Source organism: Mytilus trossulus, chromosome 13 (assembly GCF_036588685.1).
Source record: "Mytilus trossulus isolate FHL-02 chromosome 13, PNRI_Mtr1.1.1.hap1, whole genome shotgun sequence".
NCBI lineage: Eukaryota > Metazoa > Mollusca > Bivalvia > Mytilida > Mytilidae > Mytilus > Mytilus trossulus.
The window spans coordinates 28,002,210-28,023,230 of record NC_086385.1 but is presented as its reverse complement, the minus strand read 5'-3'; the positions used below and the strand labels follow the sequence as shown (position 1 = coordinate 28,023,230).

Genomic DNA, 21,021 nt, shown 5'->3' with positions numbered 1-21,021 from the left:
TGGGGGGGGGGGGGGTATTAGACCGCCCTTCGCTACGTTCTGTTCTGAAATGTATGTGCCATGTGTATCCAATGACATTCTGCCAATATAGGCACAGTCACCTTCGTATTTGGAGTAAAAAATAAAATAGTTCAACCACCACCACAATAGGATATGAATATTCTTCCGCCAAAATATTTACCTTTTTTTTTACAAAGTTTATAGATTCAGTAAGATACTAATTTATCATTGTATATGTAAAATATAATGGAGCTGAAGGATTGCGTTAACCCTTCACATAATTAAACCTCCATGTACATGTTTTGTAAAATTTAAAAAAAATGATCCATTTATATTATAATAACAACGTATGTGAAAAATTGCTTTTCTCTTTATTAGGTTTTTCAACCTTTCCGTGGAAAGACCTATTGAATTTGTTCTGATTATTATTATTATTTTTTTTTTTCTTCCGCCTAAATTTTTTTCTTGCGTAGTATGGATGTTTCAAAAGATGTCGCTTAGATATTTGGAATATGATGTCGTATAGATTATACGCTTTAAAATTTTACAACTGTGTAACAAAATACTTTACGTTGTAAGAGTTATCTCCCCAAACACTGTTTTTCTTGTGGCCACTACTCCTTCGCAAGCGTAAAAGATTACGACAAATTTATTTTACCAAATTGCTCGTTACATCTTAAAGATAAGGATATTCATTTGGACCAAAGCTTTATGAAGACTCCATATGAGAGTTATTCCCCCTTTTTCATTTGATTCAAGTAACATGCATTTCTAACTAGTAAACCATAAGTGATAGAGACCTAGGGTCTTTAGATTTGAGGTCCTTGGTCCAAAACAATGAAAATGAGGTCAAGGTCAAAGGTCAAGGTCATAATCAAAATTTTGGCTTATTTTCACTTATTTTCAAATACCGTATGACATATCGACAAATAATTTTTCATAAATTGTTAGTTGCGACATGTCCTTACTTGTAGTATATTTAATATTTTGGTTGAAAGGGTGTGCAGACAATAAATGGGAGATTTCCCCATCTTACATTTAGAATTACGTCTAAAGTTATATAACTCATTAACCAAACTTATTAAAGACATAGGATCCTTTGATTTAAGGTCCTTGGTTTGTGACCTTGAAATTGAGGTCAAGGTTATAGGTTAATAGGTCGTTCTAGATTTTGACCTTTGCTTTAAATTCATATAAATACATCATAAAGCCATAGAAACTAACATTTTTAACTGATTTTTCATATTTCAATATCAAAATAGATCTTTACTAGTGGAAAGACCTTCAATTGTTCTCTGAACAATTGGTTTTTAATTGTATCAAAAGCTTTTTTAAAGTCTACAAGACAGACACACATTTTATTCGATGATTTGAAAGCTTTAGTTAGTTGTTTAATTTGAATCTCTGTGTCTATGCATATTTCTCACTTACAACCTAAATATTTCGCCGAATTATGTACCGTATATTACATGCATGGGACCCCCAGAAAATAAACATAACTTCGTAAATGCATTACATTCTGACTTTAGTGGTTTGTTGTGAACACAGTTTATATAAAGTCTGGCACGACCTACGAAAATTAAAAAAAAAGCAAAATCAGATATAATGAAAGGACAATAAAAAATCGCTGGTAAAAGTAGAAATTTTCGTTTGCAAAATTTAATACTAGTATTGGTCAGGTGAATTATAATTGTCACACAGTGATCTGTCTCGTCTCACTTTACGTCCGTCGATCCGCCCGTCTATCTGTAAAATCTTCACAGTTCCATCGTCTTAATCAAGTTTTGCAGGGCTGGTGGTATGGAGTGTTGAAATAATTCTTATGTTATTTTATAATTACCGGTTTAATTTCAATTATTAAAATCATGTACAATTGGATTAGACATATTGACGATGTGCAAAACAATTGTTAATCTTTTTTCGTGGTGTTCATGTATCTCTTCATTTCACAACTACCAGCACCACGTCTTTACCATATCTTTCAAGGTTTAGTTAAAATATTACCTGATATTGCTATATAGATAATTTTACAACAAGTGCTAGTGTCTTGATTGTAGATTGGTTTGCATAGGAACATAGAATCAAAATAAAATGTTTGCATGATCTTCAGCTTCTGTTTTTGACGCTGCAGCTTTATAAATGAAGCTTTATAAACTCATACATGCAATATGAATCCATTCGATTTGTGTGTTCTGTATTTAACACAAATCGAATTGTAGGAGATACAAAAAAAAATGTAGAAAACCTGATATTCATATTTTATAGACACAAACCTTCTGATGCATTTGAAATATCAACCAAAATTTTCAAATAAAGTTCCAGCTGTTGAAAAAAGACATCACGCAATTTATAAGACGTTTAGTTTTTTAACAATCCATAAAAATAAATCCATAAAATGGTATTAACTAGTCTGACATATTTTGGTATGTTATTTTATCTTATTATCCTACAACTTTTTTTGTTAAATTGCTTCAATCAAAATAACTTAAAATCACGGTCTTTACTACCATATAATAAAAGTAATGTTAAGATTGCGAACATTTTCCTAACAAAATATTTGTTCATTGTTGTTTTTTTAAGTTAAGTGGCAAATATTTCATCAATAAACAGTTTGAGTCTTCAACATGTTCATAAAGTCAATCTAAATAATAGATTAATTCTAAGCACGAGTCCGCCGTGATAACTTGTAGGGTTGGTCCCATCGTCTGTCTGTTATTACCATTTCTGTATGAAGGAAATTAAGGTAGGACCGGTTCTTTTTATGTTTTGGTGTAAACACACGGGATTAAAATATCGATCTTGTCCTTTAAGGATACAGTAATTTTTTTCAAATACTTCCAGTCTTTAGTCGACCCTCTGGTCAAATATTGAACTGTTTTCCACTAGTTTTCAAAGATGAATTTTAAGATTAAATTCCAAACAAAAAAAATGTAAATATTAAAAGAATATGCATCAATGTAACTTTATGTATGTGTTGGTATGATTGCCAATGATTCAACACACCGTGCGTCCAAGACCTAAACGGTTAAATTATTAAATATATTTTCATTGTTTTGTGACTACTTGAAAAAAAAAGTTAAGATTTTTTGTAATGTTAATTTCTCTCTTGTTATGAGTAATACGGTAACTATATTTGGTATGCGAGTACCTTTCCAGGTCCTCATGCCCGTCACACAGTTTTCAGGGATCAGTGAACAAGGTTAAGTTTTTGTGGTCAAGTCCATATCTCAGATACTATAAACAGTAGGTGTAGTATATTTGGTGTATGTAATGATTGTAAGGTGTCGTCTGACCTTGACCTCAATTTCATCGTTCAATGATTATAGTAAAGTTTTTGTGTTTTGGACTGTTTCTACTGTATGCAATAGTCTACTATATTTGGTGTATGGTTTGATTGTAAGGCGTACATGTCCAACTGACCGGTGTACTCTGACCTTGATCTTATTTTCGTGGTTCAATGGTCAAAGTTAAGTTTTTGATTTTTGGTCTTTTTTTATAATACTATATGCAATTATAGGTCAACGATATTTGGTGCATGTAAGGATTTAAAGCTGTACATGTCTGTCTGGTTCTTCTGACCTAGACCTCATTTTCATGGTTCATTGGTCAATGTTTAGTTTTCGTAGTAAAGTCTGTTTCTTAGAAAATGTAAGCAATAGGTCAACTATGTTTAGTGTATTGATTGATTGTAAGGTGTACATGTATTTCTTGTTTGGTTTATATGGCCTTGACCTCATTTTTTTTTAATCGTGTTAAGTTTACGTAATAGTTGTAGTAAGACTTTCTTGAAAGGACTATCAACATAATGTCAATGGCTAGTAAATAAGAAGAGACATTTTAGTGTATGCACTTTTGTTGGTATAAATCTGGCCGTTGGTTTGTCCCGTCTCATATGTTTTACTCAAGTAATTTCGGGTCATTTTAGAAGACTTCGCAGTGCGCCACTTTGAAAATCGTCTCATTGGCAATCCTATCATATCTTCGTATCTTTATATCATTATTTTACACAAGAGTTAAAAAATATATCCTTTTTTTATGTCAGTATTATATACTACTAACACAAGAATGTCGTTAAATGTAATTGAATACCCTGCATTTATCATGTTTTCCAATAAAATGAGGACAAAATTGCTGAAATACCAGCCCCCTCTTGATTATAGAAATTTATCATTTACATTGATTATAATATTTAGGTATACATTAGATATACCAACTCGGGATAACAACGCCCTCGTGGTGTATCTAATACTCACAAACCGTCAATAAAATTGAGAATGGAAATGGGGAATGTGTCAAAGAGACAACAACCCGACCAAATAAAAAGACAACAGCAGAAGGTCAACAACGTATATATAGCTAATTTCGGCAAAAATTACCAGAGCAGAACGAAACGTTAACTCGATGTGTTACCCATCATAGTGGAATCGCATACCAAACATTGCCCAATATCTGGAGGCGTTTAGAAAAAAGTCTTGTTAACTGTTTTTTTCCAGAAATTTTCAATGTCCAAAGCCCCAAATTTCGGCAAAAATCAGAGGAGCACAACTCGATCTGTAACTCATCACAGTAGACTCACATACCAAAAATCAACTCTATATCTTTAAAAGGCGTTTAGAAAAAAAATAAAGAATGTTTCAATTGGCCACAGATGCCCCCGCCTGGAAATATATATATATTTTTTTATAATTTTTTTTTTATAAAAGAGGCATTACTCAGGAACAGTTTAAGTGTGACCCCCAATTTCGAACTTGATCTGTGTTTTATGGTAATATTAAAGCATTTTATATACGTATTATAAGATTTGGTTGAGGCAACTAAAGTTAGAGAATAGAAACGGCAGATTTAGCATTTTTTATGTTTATAAATGGCCATAACTCAAGAACGGTAACATAGACACTCCCAAATTTCGAACTTGATAATCTGTTTATGGTAATAAGCATAATGTTTGAGTTTCATAACATATATTAGGTTTTAATTGATTTTTGGCCCGTTTGAAATTGATCCATTTTGTGGTCAAAAGGATTCAAATTAAACTATGTTTGATAGTTTATTCAAAAATTAAATCTTTGTGGCTTTTTGCCGGATATGCTCAAAACAAAAATGTATACTTTAACAGTAACACTCTAAATTGCAGACGTTGAAGATTTATGCATTTCATTATGATATGTTATATTTTAAACTACTGTCTCGCGTTAGGATGAAGGTTGATCCGCCGGTCAAAACGTTTAAACCCGCTGCACATTTTATTTGCCCCTGTCCTGATTAAACATAGATCACCTTTGATCTTGACTTTCAACAAATAAACTTGCAATATTTTCAAAGTAAGTGTATTTGTGAAAAGTACACTTAGTTAGATACAAACAAAACAAGTATACTTTTAGTAAATGAGAAAGGTGAGAGACAACTCGACAAGTAAACCTTTTTAGCAAGGAAAGTCAACAAAAACAACTTCACAAGATGAGAATAAACATTGTGTTCACTTTGTTGATATAAACTTGTTCAGAAGAAGTTAACAAGTGCACTTTCTGAAAGTCGGAAAGTTAAGAAAACAACTAAACAAGTACACAAAATGAAGTATACAGGATATGTTGCAATGCTACTAGCACACTAGTTGTATGGTATAAGTGAACAAAGACCATGCACACAAGGAGAGTCTATACTTTTTGTTCACTTTGTCAAAGTCAACTTGTTCAGAAGAAGTTAAAAAGTACACTTTCTGAAAGTCGGAAAGTTTAGAAAATAACTAAACAAGTACACACTACCAAGTACACAAGGTTGGATATAATGCAACATTACCACTTATGTATGTCGACAAGTTGAGCTGAGAACTGTTCAACTCGTGACTATTATAAGCTTCCATAAGTTTGTATTAACAAAGTGTTTATTCTCATCTTGTGGTGTTGTTTTTATTCACTTTTCTTGCAAATAATATTTACTTGTCGAGTTGTTTCTCACCTTTCTCATTTACTGAAAGTATTGTTATGAGTTACAATTTATGACAAAAATAAGCAAAGACCCATCAAAACAACATCTGATAAACAAATTTAATAATTCTTTTAGATATTTGGATGATATTTTGGCTCTCAATAATGACGACTTCAGTATGTATATTAATGAAATTTATCCTGCTGAACTTACTTTAAATAAAGCTAATACTAACAACGACCACTTTCCTTTCCTCGATCTTGATATCTATATCACTAACGGAAAGCTGAATACTAAAAGGAGTAGGTCCGGTAAGACCCCTTTTTTGCCCCAAAATATAACAGTTTTACAAAATTGTTAAAATGCTAACTTTAATTTATTTTGAATGCCTCTGCTACATAAATTTGGGCTGTTTTTGACAATATAATCAGTCAGGGGCGTTACTTAAACAAGTTATTTTTTTTAATTATTATATAAGTAATTTTTGTTTTTAAAAATACTAAAATTACTTAATAGAGTTATTTTAATTTTCAATAGAAACATAGACTAAATGTAGTTTTCATGATTTTAAACAACATTTTATAGCATAAAATAAATAATTTATCAGATTTGAGAGGAGTATATATAGAGATAAAGGGTTACTTTAAAAATAATGACAAAAATATTACTTGAATAAGTTATTTAATACATTTTTGAAAATAATAGCAATAACACTTATCTAAGGCACATATGTAACTGATTTGGGTTACAAACTATAAATAACTTCAGGTCTTAATTAATTCACAAGTATCTATCTATTTATATCAGTCTACCTTCAAGATTTTAGTGGAAACAGATAATTTAATAATCCCAAGAGACCAATCTTTGATCCAGAAGCGTCGGTATGAAAGATAAGTGCGTCAGAAGGTTAATTAGTGTTTCGGAAGAATTAGTTTTTATATATCAAGGGAACAATAACCAGATGACTGTGAAAAATATTTAAATCTAGTAAAATCTGTATTATTGGACAGCTCTAAAAATAATATTCAGAAAAATAACTTATATAAGTTATATTTAAATAAGCCTCGTTTCCAAGATTACTTGTATAGGTAATTTTAATTGTTACTTGTTTAAGTAATGCCCCTGACTGATAATGAACAAATATCGGGTTGAAGCACCATTAAGTCATGCTAAATTACTGAAATCTTCAAAATTCTATCATTTTAGTTAAATTTTAGATGGTTTCCCTGTAAAACAAAAGTGGCCGCATTCGTGTTCATCCTTAATATTGAATGTAAGATGTATTTTATGATAATACATAACATATATAAAGGTTGTGGATGAACACGAATGCGGCCACTTTCATTTTAGACAAAAAAACATCTGAAAAGTGACGTTTTTTGGCTTATTTGAGAGATTTTTCATATTTGAGCTTGAATCGGATCATTTTTAATGACTAAATCAGTTAAAATCTTTCACTTATACTAATTGAATCAAGTGAAATAGACACTTAAGTGTTTAAAAAGTGGTCAAAATCTTTCGTCAGATGAAACTGAAATTTGAGGCCAAACTGAGTCCTTACCGGACTTACTCCTTTATGATAAAAGGGATGATTTTTCATTTCCTATCGTTAATTATCCGTTTTTAGATGGTGACGTTCCCTTGTCACCATCTTACGGTGTTTATATATCTCAACTTGTACTATTAGCTCGTGTATGTAACAATGTTTTAGATTTTAACGAGAGAAATTTATGTATTACTGAAAAATTATTACACCAGGGTTTTCGATATCACAAACTAGTCAAAACATTTACTAAATTTTATCATCGGTATAAAGACATCATTCGTAAATATAGCTCAACATGCAGACTTCTTATACGTTCAGGTATTTCACATCCAATTGTTTATGGAAATATTCTTTATAAAGCACACATGTGTCAGTATTCACCTCAGAAACTTACAAAACCTTTGAATAGACTTATTAAGAAGGGATATAATTACGATACTGTTGTCAAGTCATTAAAGATCGCATATTTTAGTGTTAATATTGAGTCACTGATAAGGTCTTTGCGTCGGAACTAAACACATTTATTCTAAAAACAGTTGTTGGCATGACACGGGTTATGTTCTTCTCATATATGTTATGATGGTATGATACTAAACCCCTTACGGGAAGGATTGTGCCTGATGTTCATATGATGACATCATAATATTTCGGTCAGTTTAATTGAAGTCTGGAGCTGGCATGTCAGTTAACTGCTAGTAGTCTGTTGTTATTTAGGTATTATTGTCATTTTGTTTATTTTCTTTGGTTACATCTTCTGACATCAGACTCGGACTTCTCTTGAACTGAAATTTAATGTGCGTATTGTTATGCATTTACTTTTCTACATTGGTTAGAGGTATAGGGGGAGGGTTGAGATCTCACAAACATGTTTAACCCCGCCGCATTTTTGCGCCTGTCCCAAGTCAGGAGCCGCTGGCCTTTGTTAGTCTTGTATTATTTTAATTTTAGTTTCTTGTGTACAATTTGGAAATTAGTATGGCGTTCATTATCACTGAACTAGTATATATTTGTTGAGAGGCCAGCTGAAGGACGCCTCCAGGTTCGGGAATATTTCGCTACATTGAAGATATGTTGGTGACCTTCTGCTGTTGTTTTTATATTTGGTCGGGTTGTTGTCTCTTTGACACATTCCCCATTTCCATTCTCAATTTTATTGTATTGTTTGTATCTAACAAAGTGAACTTTTCACAAATACACTTTCTTTGGAAATATTGCAAGTTTACGTTTTGAAAGTCAACTTGGTCTGAAATCTTATGTCAGGGCTTGATACTTTAACCACGTGGTCTCAGTGGATATTTTGCGTACAACTCTATCCTGTCTGAAGAATGGCAAATAATTAAATTTTAAAATTGCAGGCAATAGCTTAATGCCTAGGCGTTAGCCTGTTGCCTATAATATGTAAACTAGTCTAAATTGAAGACAGCGTTCAAACCTACAAGGGCGTTGAATAAAAACTCTCAGTTTTTATACGTGTGCATGCAAAACATATTTATTGGGAGAGGGGTCTAAATACATATTAACAAACAACACTTTCCAAATGACTAAACAGTGAAAGAATATATTTTAACAAAACGCATTGACTAGCAGTTCGAACAACTGATGTTCTTTAATACTGCTGACTGCCATGGTTATTGCAAAATAAACAGGTCATCCAATGTAACAAAGTAGATCTAGAAAATTATTTTAATACCAAACATAAAACAATAACGTGCGGAAAATATGGTTTATTCCGCAAATATAATGTCCAAAGTTTGGTGCACCATATCCAGATTTTGACAAATAATGTCTCTTCAATAGTGTTAGGAGAAACGGTAATTGGAAGGCCATGTAATGTAATTTTGGGTCCAAATAGGATGAATATATATAAATATATAGTAATTTTTTTATGAAAATTCATGTGGCAGTATACCAATTTAAAAAAAAGATGTGGCACATTGCTAATGAGACAACTCTCCATCCAAGACCCACGATAGTACGATTGTAGGACAAATTGTCAGACAAAAAGTCACAATTCAGTGTTGAGATTTTTTTCGTTGAACAAGAAAACAAAAAATGTTCTTGAATTCTTATCTGTAAAGCAACTTAGTTATTAAAATGAACAAAAACAAATATGTAACATATAAACAAACGACAATACATAAATTACATACACACAGAATGAGGCGGATTAAGCATGCTAGCGGGATCCCAACCCTCAACCTAATGTGGCATGAATGCTAAAAAAGAACTCTCCAAAAGAGACTAGATAACACAGAAATTAACAACTATATGTCACCATATGGCCTTCAACAATGATCAAATAGATATAGGAAGATGTGGTATGATTGCCAATGAGACATCCAAATAACAATCTATAAAAGTAAACCATTATAGTTTCTGCCCAACTCCGTATTCTAAACGGGAGATTTATTGGAGATTTGTTAGGAAATATGACATTTTTTAGCATGAAAGGATGCAGTGTAGTTGATTATGCAATAACTAGTGAAAGTCTACTCTCCTCAGTGAATTATTTTATAGTTAAAACTCCATCATACTTTTCAGATCATAATTGTTACCCATTTAAAATGTGATGGAAAACTGCCAAATATAAATAATATTTATAAAAAAATAGATTTTGAATTCAAGTGGACAAACACTTCAAAACTCTTGCTTGAGAATGAGCTTAAAGAAAAAAAATATATGAAGAATTAAACAATTTTCAACAAACAAACTTTGAAAATACTCAAGATGGACTGAACAGAGCTACAGACTTAATTTCAGACATTTATATAACTTTATCACATAAGTGTATGAGAAAAAGATATTTTAAAAAGAAAAGAAAAAGAATATCTAACTGGACAGACTCAATTTTTTTTTGCATTAAGAAGTACTTTTAATCTGTATAGTAAAAAATTAAAGTTATCTCCCTTTGATCAATCTATAAGCCTGAAATACTTTTTTTTATTCTAAACAATAAAAAACAGTTTCTAAACTTAAAAAAAGAGAGTTTAAACTCAATGTTTTGAATAAACTAGACAACATGTCACCAAATGAAAGCAAGGAATTTTGGAAACTATTAAGAACAATAAAAATTAATAAGGACAAGAATGATGATAACATGCTAGATTTAAGTCAGTTTGCAGATCACTTTAAAAATCAGTGTAAACCTGAAAAGATAGATAAAAATTTTGAGAAAAGTATTTTTGAAGAATTATGCAAAACAGAGAAGTTGCTAACATCAAAAGAAAGTGATACACCAATAAATATATCTGAAATAAAAACACAAATTAAAAGATTCAAAAGTGGGAAAAGTTGTGGACCAGATAAAATATGTTATGAAATTATAAAACATAGTAGTTCTGTAATGTTAACAGCCATAGCTAAATATTTTAACCTTATATTATCTACCTCTCTATATCCTGAAAATTGGAATAAATCATTTATAATTCCATTATTTAAAAGTGGGGATCATCTTGATCCTTCAAACTACAGAGGAATTTCTCTGATGAGCTGTTTAAGTAAATTATTTAATACGGTTATAAATTGTAGATTACTTAATTTATTTGAAAATAATATATGTCACCATCAACTAGGCTTTAAGAAGAATAGTAGGACTTCAGATGGTGTCTTTATTGTAAAGACTCTGTTTAATAAATATATAAATTATAAAAAGAAAAAGATTTATGGTTGTTTTGTAGATCTAAAGAAGGCATTTGATTCAGTGTGGAGGTTAGGTCTTTTGTACAAAATAACAAAAAATGAGAAAATTGGTGTAAAATTTTACAATTTGATAAAAAATATGTATAAGAATACTGAAGCTTCAGTAAAATTAAAGGAGAATATATCTGAATATGTCTCTATTGATAGAGGAGTGAAACAAGGGGATAACTTATTTAATGTTTATATAAATGATCTACCAGAAATATTTGATGAAAGTTGTAAACCAGTGACTCTACAAAATATGTCAATGAACTGCCTTATGTTTGCAGATGACATTTTGTTATTATCTGAAACTCCTGAAGGCTTACAGAACTCTATAAATAAACTAAATTCTTATTGTAATAAGTGGCAGCTCACAATAAACACACAAAAAACTAAAATAATGGTTTTTCAACAGAAAAACATTTTATATAATAAATATGATTTTTACTTAAATGGTGACAAACTAGAAAAAGTTTTAAAATATAAATATCTTGGAAATATAATTGAAGCATCTGGGAAATTGACTTCATCACACACTGAATTGGCTAAGAAAGGTACTAAAGTTTTGTTTTCTATTTTAAAGTATCTTTCTCCTTTAGAAAATGTGTCTATAAAAGTATGCAAAAAATTGTTCGAATCACAAGTTAAACCTATTCTTATGTATAACTCTGAAATTTGGTATATGGATTTTTATGAAAAAATAATAAGAGCTGAAAGACGAGCTCAAATTAAAGACATGAGTAAATTTGATATTTTATCAATGATTGATAGCAGCCAAGTGGAGAAGACACATTTAAAATTTTGCAAATATATACTTGGGCTTAGTAAACAATCTGTCAATATAGCTGCAAGAGCAGAACTAGCTCAGTATCCCATAGATGTCTTTATTAAAGTACAATCATTGAAGTACTTAGCAAGAATTTCTAATGATGAAAATAACCCTTTATTATATGATGCTTTTTGTTTATTTAAATGGCTTAGCACTAACGGTATATTTTCATGGTTTTCATATGTAGAAAATATAGCCAATGTAAATAAATTAGATATAAATAAAATTCAGGATATAAATTATAAACAAGAGAAGAGTTCATTCTAAAAAAATATTAAAAAAGAACTTAAAGATAGCTTTGAAAATATTTTCTTTGAAAAATTAAAATTAACTAATGAAACCAGTAAAATATTCTTGTACAGTAAAATAAAAACAAAATATGAAATAGACAAATACATTTCTAAAAATAGTTTTGAAAATAGAAAATTATTATGTAAAATGCGTGTAAGTGACCATTTCTTGGAAATAGAGAGGGGTAGATATAAAAGAATTCAAAGAGAAAATAGAATATGTAAACATTGTAATATAAATGCGGTTGAAGATGAAACCCACTTTTTCTTAAAATGTAAAATTAATAAATCTTTACGTAATCAGCTTGAAAAAGATATAAAAAATATATGTCCAGAATACTTTAATTTGTCTGAAACAGATAGATTACAATTAATTCTATCTTCATTTGATATTATGCAGCTTACTGTTCCGTTCATTAAAAAGTCATTTGCACTGAGGGGAGTGGACACAACGCCTGCATAAATATTACTGTTTTACCACTTTATATATGATGTTTAATATGTTAATTTTTCTATTGTGTATATTGAATTGTATTGTTTGTATATGCCTTCAACCCCCAGGGGTATAAATGTGCATTTCATTAATAAATAAATAAATTATAGGTCAATGGACGACCTTCAACACGGAGCATTGCCTCACACCGAATCACCAGCTATAAAGGGCCCAAAATTACTAGTGTAAATCATTCAAACGGGAAAACCAACTGTCTTATCTATATAAAAAAAGAAAAAAACGAGAAAAACGGGCATTTTTGGCAAGATACCTATCGATAGAACTTCAAGGATAATCACGATTTTTATGCCCATTTATGGGCATTATGTTTTCTTGTCTGTGCGTCCGTTCGTCTGTTCCTTCGTCCCGCTTCAGGTTAAAGTTTTTGGGAGAGTTAGATTTTTTTTATGAAGTTGAAGTCCAATCAACTTGAGCTTTGTCCACATATTTCTTGTGATATGATCTTTCTAATTCTTATGCCAAAATAAAAATTTTACCCCATTTTCACGGTCCACTGAACGTAGAATATGATGGTTAGGATTGGGCATCGGTGTACTTAGGTCACATTCCTGTTACTGATAAAAATGTTAGCGATAGTAGTTTATTTAGATAACCGATTTTAAAGATTGAGGCGTGTCGATACCCTTTGAACGAGTTTAGTATTGAATATATTTCCATTTCCATATTTGTATTTTTTTTATGTGGATTTAATTAGAAAGGAGCAAAGACTGGCGTCCAGAGTATTAACCAGCACACAATGAATTGAATAATGTAAAAAATGATAAAACTGTTAGGCTAAAGACGTCAAACGCTACCCCTCGTGAATTACCTGACAAAATAAAACCAAAGATAGATTATATAAGGGTAGCGACTGACGTCTGACTAAATAGTAGAATGGGACTGAATAATAAAATACTACATTTTGATAAACAATCTTAAAGTAAAACTATTTAATATTTATGATAGGTTGTTATGTTTAACAAAATACGGTAATGCAAACGCATTATATGTGATATGTTGTATATATAGTGTACTTGTATGTGTTCAAGTTTACGTAAAGGTAAATACTTTTTATGAAGTCAAAAGTCTATTGTAAGGAAACAAAATTTAAGATCATCACGTTTCATTAAACGTTACATCAGAAGTGAAGTAAACAAAATTACCTTTTCAAACTTCTACAATGAGTATAAAAATAGCATCAATAAACGTAAATGGCTTAAGAAATGTTAAAAAACGTACATTATTTTGTAATTGGATTGTTTTCACAAAACAAAGATCTTGTCTGTTTACAAGAAACACATTGTACACATGACCAAACTTGGCTTTGGAGCAAAGAATGGAAAGAATTTGGGGGGGGGGGGGAGGGGGGGGGGTGAAAGTTTTTGGACTTGTTGAACAAACGAATCGAGAGGTGTGAAAATTTTATTAAAAAAAGATTTTACGCTTAGCTTTGATGTCCCAATGATAGATGATAAAGGTAGAATGCAAATTGGTGAATTTAAAACTAACACTGCGGTTTACCATATTTTTTAATTTGTACACCCCAAAAAAGGGTTCTGAAAGGAAACATTTTTTTTGAAAACCTGAAAAACTTTTAAATGACTTGTTTTCAGATGATGGCACAGATCATTATAATGTCTTTTTATGAAATTTTAATTGTGCGTTAGATAGAAAGTTAGATAGGTCCCCGTCACACCAAAATGATGATACAGGCTTAAACGAGTTGAACAATCTTCTATTGAATTTTTATTTATATGATATATGGCGATCAAAATTTTCAACAAATAGACGGTATAGTTTTCAAAGAGGCAATTCAAAATCATGAATAGATTATATTTTTTGTCCGAAATCCCTTAGCTGCAAAGTTTTAAACACACGTATAATCACATTTCCTTTTAGTGATCATGCCATAGTTACTTCAAAAATAAAATTAGATGACATTGAAAGAGGACCGGGAATGTGGATCATGAATCTAAATACAATTAAGACTGATGAATTTTCAAATGCATTTAAAACGTTTTGGGAAAATTGGGTTAAAAGCAAGAATCGATTCAATAGCATTCAAGAGTGGTGGGATGTTACAAAATCAAAAATTAAATTTTTGACCATGGAAATTAGTCAAAAACTAAACCGTTTATCAAAACAAAATAATGTCATTGCGCTAGAAAAACAGCTTGAAACACTGAATCTTCAATTAAACGAATCAAATAAATCATGTGACAAAATTTTAGAATTACAAAATAAAATTAAGGAATATTATACTAAAAAACTAGAAAAAATTAGATCAAGAACTAAATGGGCCGAAGACGTGGAAAGTCGACAAAATACTTTTTTAATTTAGAAAAAAAAAATGGGCAGAACAAACTATGGCAACGTGTAAAAACAGAAAACGGTGAGTATAAATGTGACATTGATTCAATCTTAAATGAAAAAGTAAAATTTTATACTAAACTTTTTGCCACGGAAGGGTGAGACAAAACAGCGGGCGAACAACGTTGTCAATTATCGTAGACAAGGTAAGTAAGGAAGGTCAAGAGATGTTAGATAAAGATATAAATATCTCCGAAGTAGAAAAGGTACTAAAATTACTTAAACAAAATAAATCACCTGGCGAAGATGGTATAATATCAGAATTTTATGTTTTATACTGGGATAAAACAAAAGACGATTTCTTAAGGTGGTATGGGAGTCTAGAATAAAAATGATAGAATTTGTTCATACTTTGTCAAAATGTAGTATCTATTGATACATGTTCAAAAATGTTATAAAAATGATAGGTCACCGCGCATTTTCAGAGCTACAGGTTGTGACAAAATGACAAATTATGTATGGATTATACAGGAAAAAACAACATTTTGTGAATAGAAACTAAACAAAATGATAGAATTGTAAAATAAATTAGGAAAAGATTGCGTTCAGACAATGCTTTGAGAATATCAAAAGAAAAGATAGGGTCACCGTACGTTTTTTCCGGCTAAAAGACAAAATAGGAAAATTTCATGTAGAGTCCTTAAGAAAATGCACTGTTTTAGAGTTACCTCCCCTTAAATTGCCAATTTGAAAATATTAAAAAAACAACCAAAAATAATCTACACTTGTAAAAATATTAGTATTTATAAGTTATATTCTTATAAATTGGTTCTTCTAAATGAAAATTCACATTACAAATCTGCATTCCTGCATCAAACTTTGCTAATTTTATAGAAAATATGGACCTTAGATTCTCTGTTTTTTACAATCCAAGATGGCGAAAGACACCTATACCACCTTAAGTTTACTACAAGAAATTTTTAATGATACTATAATGAGTAACTCTCAACATAAGGGGGTCTTAACCTTATTTCATAAAGGAGGGGAAAGGGGAAATATAATAAATAATAGTAATAACTTTACTAAATTGTGATTATAAAATTATTGCAAAGATTCTATCTGAAAGACTTAAAATAGTATTGCCTACAATTATTCATAGCGACCAGAAGGGGTTTGTTAAAGGTAGAAATATAAGCGAGGCTAACCGAATAATTCAGAACATTATAGAATATATTGACAACGAAGATGAAGAAGGAATTATTTTGTTTTTGGATCAACAAAAAACGTTTGATAGGGTTGAATCGGAATGGATAGATTTTGTATTGGAGAAATTTGAATTTGGCGGGAAATTTAGAGAATGGATAAAGATGCTATTATATAATGCTACTACGTGTATCAAACTAACTAATGGGTTTGAATCAAGATGCTTTTCTATTACTCGCTCCGCTAGGCAAGGGTGTCCACTAGCGCCTCTCTTGTATATCATACAAGCTGAACCCATGGCATGTGCGATAAGTGGTGACATTACAATAGAAGGATTAAAATTACCAGGAGGGGGAGGGAACTTTATAGAAACCAAATTATGTATGTTTGCAGATGACACCCAGGTATTTAATAAAAATGAAAAATCTATAGAAAATACTTTTAAAATTTTGTCCTTATAGGAAAAAGCTTCGGGTTCTAAAATAAACTATGACAAAACAAAAGGCTTACTATTAGGGGCTTCTAAAAGAAAACGATTTAAAATAAAACCAGAATTTGCATTATGAAAGTAAATTAAGGATTTCAAATGACCTTGCGATCATTAATTTAAACAACCAAAAAATCAAACCATCAAAGTGAAAACTCAATTATATTCGAACGGTTTTAAATAAAGATGTATCTCCAAAATGTCAAATTAAGTGGGAGGAAATATTTGGAACAAATATACCTTGGGAAAATATGTGGTCGGGACTAAATTTTTTGAAAATTGAAAATTAAAATGAATTCCAATGGAAATCCTTGCACAATATTTTATATACTGAAGAAAGATTAGAAAAAATAAAGATATCAAATGAAAAATGCCACATTTGTCAAAATGAAAATAATATAGAAACCCTGCAACACTTATTTTTCAGTTGTAGTACATCACAGTTAATTTTAAAAAACCTCCGAGAAATACTTATTAAGTCAAAAATAGGAATAAATTATCCTTTTACTGAAAAGGTGGTTCTATTGGGTAAAAACACGGGAGAACTTAAATGTTATTATTTTTTAAACATAATTATCATATATTTTAAATGGACACCATGGAAAATTAGGAATTCAATAAAATTGAATAAAACGCCTAAAACACCACAAGATATTTATAAAATCTGGAAACAAAACTTGAAATATAATCTAAAATTTGTCCTTTTTTTGAAAGGCGTTGATATCATTGATAAAACCAAATTGGAGTCTGTAATAATGAAAATATAGACATTTTATATAGTATAATACAGCTTGAGTCAAAGTACATTTTTTATGGTTTATATTATTAGAATAATGATTGTATCAAAATCAAATGATCAAAAAAAGTATGAGCCTATCATGGTAATTGTAGTTAATGCACATCTTTTATGTAGGTATCTTATAATTATTTACTTACTATTTTGAAATTAAAGTGAAGAACTGTTAGATGCTTCTAACATTATATGGATATTATATTGTTTACACTAAATGTATTCCAAAGTTAAAAGTGGATAACTTTTTGTATTGCCTTCTCTTTCCCCTGGATATATGGTTTCTTTTTGTAAACAGAGACCCTTAGCCTGATCCTGGACGACTAAGGTAATTGTACACAGGAAATATTTAGGATTACAACGTTTATATGTCTTAAAGTAATGAACATAGAGAAGTTCTCGCTTGGACACACACTCCATATCATAAAAGCATAAACCTGAAGCACGGGAGGCACTATACTGTCTCTACATGGCACTAAAGACAAACTATGAAAACAATAAAATAAAGAATGGAAATGGGGAATGTGCAAATACACAACAATCCGACCATAGATCAGACAACAGCCGGAGCACGCTAATAGGTCTTCAATAAAGTTAGAAACTCATGCACCTGGACGTCCTTCAGCTGGCCCCTACACACACATACGTATCCTAGTCCAGTGATAATGGCCATATTAAACTCCGAATTATACACAAGAAACTAAGACTAATAAAGGCCAGATGCTCCTGACTAAGAACAGGCGAAAACATGCGGTCGGGTTAAATATTTTTGTTTAGATCTCACCCCTCCCCTATATATCTAGCCAATGTAGAAAAACAAACACACAACAATACGCACAGTAAGACTCAGTTTAAGAGAACTCACTCCGAGTCCGATGTCAGAATAGGTCTTAAAAGAAACTAAACAAAATGACAATAATACATAAATTATCAAAGGACTACTAGCAGTTACTGACATGCCAGCTCCAGACCTCAATTAAACTGATTGAAAGATTTTGTCTTCATCATATGAATATCAAGCACAATAAATGAGAAGAGGATAACCAGTGTCATACTAACAATTGGTTTTAGCCCCTAATTTCAGACATACTGTATGACTTGTTCGAAACATTAGTAATAGAGGAATAGAAGGTTTAAAGTTAATGTGTTCCGCAACGCATATTAGAGGATTAACGAAGGACCTAAATATCGAATACGCGTGACTGTTACGACATAGATTATTTTGAATAATAAAATGGACTGCTGCGACCGACAGCCCCTAATTAAAGAAACATTTATACACCATTTGAAAGCTTATTGATAGAAGAACAAAGTTGTTACAAACAATAAGTCTCGCAATGACTATTAGAGGTGTTACGGAGGACTTTTGCGACCCTTTAGACACTTATTACTGATACACGTTAGGTAGCAATAAACAGTTCGGAAAAAATATTCAAATTTACCCTCATGAATATCACCACCCCCTTTAAATTGCTTTCTTGCAAATTAAGCTTACTGTCTGCAACACAATACACATGAACGATGGCTTAATAGTTGAGTTTTATAAAATGTATAGTGTGTAAGATCTCTAGCACTTGTTATGATAAGGAAATTTTATCTGACATTCAAGAGATTGGGGTTATATCGCAAGTTTTAAAGAAAATTACCCTTTAAAATTCTTCCTTTAATAATCAACAGAGACCACAATTGATATTAAAAAAAAACACTTTATAGGAGTGAGTGAACGTCCAATTCAAGACATTATAGATTATTATGAACATTTAATATTGAAGAGTTATATTATTTATTTTCTTTTGTGTTGGAATCATAAAAGAAATTTGGGTTAAATGATGTAATACAGAAGTGCAGGTAAAACCCCAATATTATTACACGAAAGGAAGTCTTTTAAGAAATGGGTGGATTTCTGAAACCTTTGACTTTGCACTCTTTATTGTTTGTTTTATCAGTTGGATTCCTTCCTTTTCGAATAAGAGACTGTAATGATATAAAAGGAAAACAAATTACAGTAAACAAAAAAAAAACTCTTAGCCTACAATTCTCACGGCTAGCAGGTGTTGCATACACTTTAAACAAACAACAACAGATGGAATTAAGTATGTACTTATTATAATATAATAGAAATCATGTGATTTTTCTCTACACTAAAACTCAATAATAAACAAACCAGACTATATATTGCGACAGATCCAGGGATAAGATCACTACTGAAGGTGTTACACGGGAAAAATTTGTGAACATTGATTTGAAGGTTCACGCAAACATGCTTGCTATCTATATCGGCTTTAAAAATAAAGAATTTCATACACTTTTTAGAGAGAAACATTAGGAAAATGCCCCGGTTTCATCAAAAATATTAATACCACAAGGATGAACCTAAGCGTTATTGTTCAAGCACCAAAGGACAGTTTAGACAATCATAAATTAGTATGTCGTTTATTATCACTGAACAAGTATATATTTGTTTAGAGGCCAGCTGAAGGACGCCTCCGGGTGAGGGAATTTCTCGCTACATTGAAGACCTGTTGGTGACCTTCTGCTGTTGGCTTTTTTATTTGGTCGGGTTGTTGTCTCTTTGACACATTCCCCATTTCCATTCTCAATTTTATTAGTGCAATAAAACATTAAAGGTGAGAAGAAGAAAAAAAATAGACAAATGCAGGAAGTTTTATTACTTCAACATGAAAACTATTTAATTGTATCTTAAGGTTTTTAAGGTATATTTTTGCATTAGCTTCTATTTTATATAAACCCGGAGATTCATATAGAGACAAACATATAATAGCGAAATAACACGTCGCAGTTTAATACGAACTTTGTGACATATAATTAAAGATTTCATTTCGTGAATTGCTTTTGCATTACGAAATGTCAAATAACCACGATCAAAGCATAATGTTATTTTGAAATTTTTGCAATGAAAATATAGAAAATGTGTTACACTCACAGCAAATAAGGTCATATAATTTTCTGTCAATGTCCCTGTCAGAGCTAGCACTGCAAACAAAAGGGAATGCAAAATCAACTGACGTGAAGACATTGACAAAGTTACATTTGATAAGAAATACAAAAATATTGCCATTACAAAAAAAAAACTAAACACAATCCATGATAAAATCACGAACAAGTATATTTATCAATGAAGTAATTAAGATTAAATGAATAAAAGTACAGACATGTATATTATCAATTCGTAATAAATACAGAGCTTCATAACTTTCCAAGGGGCGTGGCTAGTTTTCTTCAAACTAATGTAAAGGCTTACACTACATTTAGCATGTTAAGTAAAAGTCACATTTCGATCAAGTGTAAAGGTAATAAGGATATCGCATTTTTAACCTTATAGACTGGATACAGTGAAAAAGTTCTTTCAAGTAAGTTTTGTAAATGTTAAATAAGAAATAAGAAAATAATACCATGTGATAATCATTTACAGGAATTAAACATTTACTGCTTTGTGTTATTTCGTT

General features: G+C 30.8%; 1 protein-coding gene across 1 annotated transcript in view; it reads right to left on the bottom strand.

Annotated features, from left to right (window-relative positions):
• LOC134694215 (uncharacterized) overlaps window positions 1-18,227 on the bottom strand; it is a 40,587-nt gene extending 22,360 nt beyond the window's left edge. The window contains exon 1 of the mRNA XM_063555212.1: window positions 18,201-18,227. Within this exon, the coding sequence (XP_063411282.1) occupies window positions 18,201-18,227 (27 nt within the window). The remainder of the gene's footprint in view (window positions 1-18,200) is intronic.
• Between the last annotated feature and the right edge of the window lie 2,794 nt (window positions 18,228-21,021).